The following is a 2022-nucleotide window of genomic DNA, read 5'->3' as shown; positions in this document are numbered from 1 at the left end:
TCTGTATTGTCCATCGTGATGGAGGTTCCGCGTGCCACCTTCGGATCCCTATACTCCGACACGACCGTGATACAGTCCCAACAGCACGAGATGCACGGGTGCATCATCCATTACGACTATATCATCTCAAGGAGCCTTCCGCTTCTTTGTCGCAACTTGGAGTGAACTCATATGCTAGTTTTCTTATGAATCGTATTTGTTGCTATCCCTTCTAGCTCTGAAATGTTCTCCGAAGTCGCGCTGTTATTTTGGTTCGATGCATAGTCTGTGACCTGCTACTGTTGGATCGAATCATCGGAGTATGTTCGTAATGGCCGCTGTTAGTTAATCCGGCCTCAATCAGGATAAGCCGTGTTGTCTATGCCGTTAGTCTATGTTGGGTGATTCGTTCCGAATCACGAATCCTAAGACAACACCATGAGTTAACTTTGGTACTAAGCGAATGCGATCGGTCTGCTATGGTAGACTTTCGCTTTGTATGAGCCACATATTGTGTGTCCCTGTGCTGTTGCGGTTGTTTCTAATTCAGCTGGGATTCATTTTCAGTGGTTGGTGTGATTTCCTCCAGTCCAACCATGTCAAATCGGGATGTTTCCAGTTGGAGCCCTGACGTTGTGGACCATTGTCCGGTAACATCCTTCAATACCCTCCACATCATCATCAACTCTACTGTATCAGGTGAGAGGGTACATAGACGGCTGTTTCGACATTATGCACAGCGGCCATTACAATGCCATACGACAAGCTAAAGGTGAGAGGGCTTCTTGTATGTGGTGGTCAACTCCCCTTCAGCTCAATGTGACATACTGGTTGTTGGCATACACTCAGACAGTGTTATAACCGATAATAAGGCACCTCCTGTTATGAAGCAAGAAGAGAGGTGACAGACACGGGGCAACCTACTGCTGGGGAACGGAGGCTATGCTTCTCATATTGTGTATGTCCTGCTCGTGCAGATATGAACTCTTGAAGCACATTAAGTGGATTGACGAGATCCTGTACGACGTGCCCTATGCTCCCAGTTTGGCAACCCTCGAAAGGGCGCGAGCTGATTTCTGCGTAATCTCTCACATAGTCAAGTAGCAGATCTTGATCCCCTTTTTCTAGGTCCACGGCGACGATATGCCGGTCGATTCGTCGGGTAGAGGTGCTTACGATGAACTCAGAGATGCTGGCAAGCTTCGCATTGTTAAGCGTGAGGAGCCGCTTGAATATATGACTGCAGTATGTGTTTTATTTATATCTTTATCGGCCTCGTTAGGTACGGAAGGCGTTTCTACCACCGATTTGGTTGGACGGCTGTTACTTCTGACGAAGGACCACCTGTGGAAGTCCAAAACCGATGAAGATCTCGGTCCAAACGAGCGGAGTTGCGTCTCGGTACGCATGCTCACCACGACGAGACGGATCGCCGAATTCTCCTCGAGGCGGGCTCCATCGGCAGATGACACTGTCGTGTAACTACCCAGTTCTTCTGTTATTTCTATTTACTTATCTCAGCTACGTTGATGGAGCTTTTGATATGTTCAATGTTGGACATGCAACAACTCTCGAGAAGGCGAAGGCTCTTGGCACGTGAGTTTCGTTACGCTCATGGTAGACGGACGGTCTCAATTGAGGAATCGTCTAGATATGAAAACAGTCTTGAATGACTTGAATCGCCATCTCAGGTACTTATTAGTGGGCATCTTCGACGATGAAACAGTCAACAAAATGAAGGGTGGCAACTACCCTGTGATGAATTTACTCGAGCGCGTACAGATCATCATTGAGCTGTTGTTACGGCCTATCCGTTCCCATCAGGTATTGAACGTGAGTGCATGCAAGCATGTCGATGAAGTTATAATTGGCGCCCCTGTGGAGATCACCGAGGACCTGATTAGGACTATGAATATCAGCATTGTTGCACAGGGTTCGATAAGTCCGTCTTCTATACAGTATAGATTTGTTGTGAGGCTGTTGGTAGGTTCCCATCAACCCAGGTGTGCTTCCGACGATGAGATTGGAACAGTGAGTGTCAGT

The 2022-nt window shown here is 47.6% G+C and overlaps 1 protein-coding gene across 1 annotated transcript; it reads left to right on the top strand.

Annotated features, from left to right (window-relative positions):
* Positions 1-546: 546 nt before the first annotated feature.
* Positions 547-2010, top strand: Pmar_PMAR019305 (Ethanolamine-phosphate cytidylyltransferase, putative; the record flags this gene model as incomplete). The annotated part of the gene is made up of 10 exons (XM_002772206.1): positions 547-629; positions 679-751; positions 793-880; positions 957-1059; positions 1108-1195; positions 1262-1457; positions 1501-1575; positions 1671-1755; positions 1804-1921; positions 1967-2010. Coding segments are annotated over exons 1-10 (924 nt in total), but the record flags the coding sequence as incomplete, so codon positions are not given.
* Between the last annotated feature and the right edge of the window lie 12 nt (positions 2011-2022).

Source organism: Perkinsus marinus, assembly GCF_000006405.1.
Source record: "Perkinsus marinus ATCC 50983 genomic scaffold scf_1104296961740, whole genome shotgun sequence".
Lineage (NCBI taxonomy): Eukaryota > Perkinsozoa > Perkinsida > Perkinsidae > Perkinsus > Perkinsus marinus.
The sequence above is the reverse complement of the archived record's forward strand: the minus strand, read 5'-3'. Positions and strand labels throughout refer to the sequence as shown.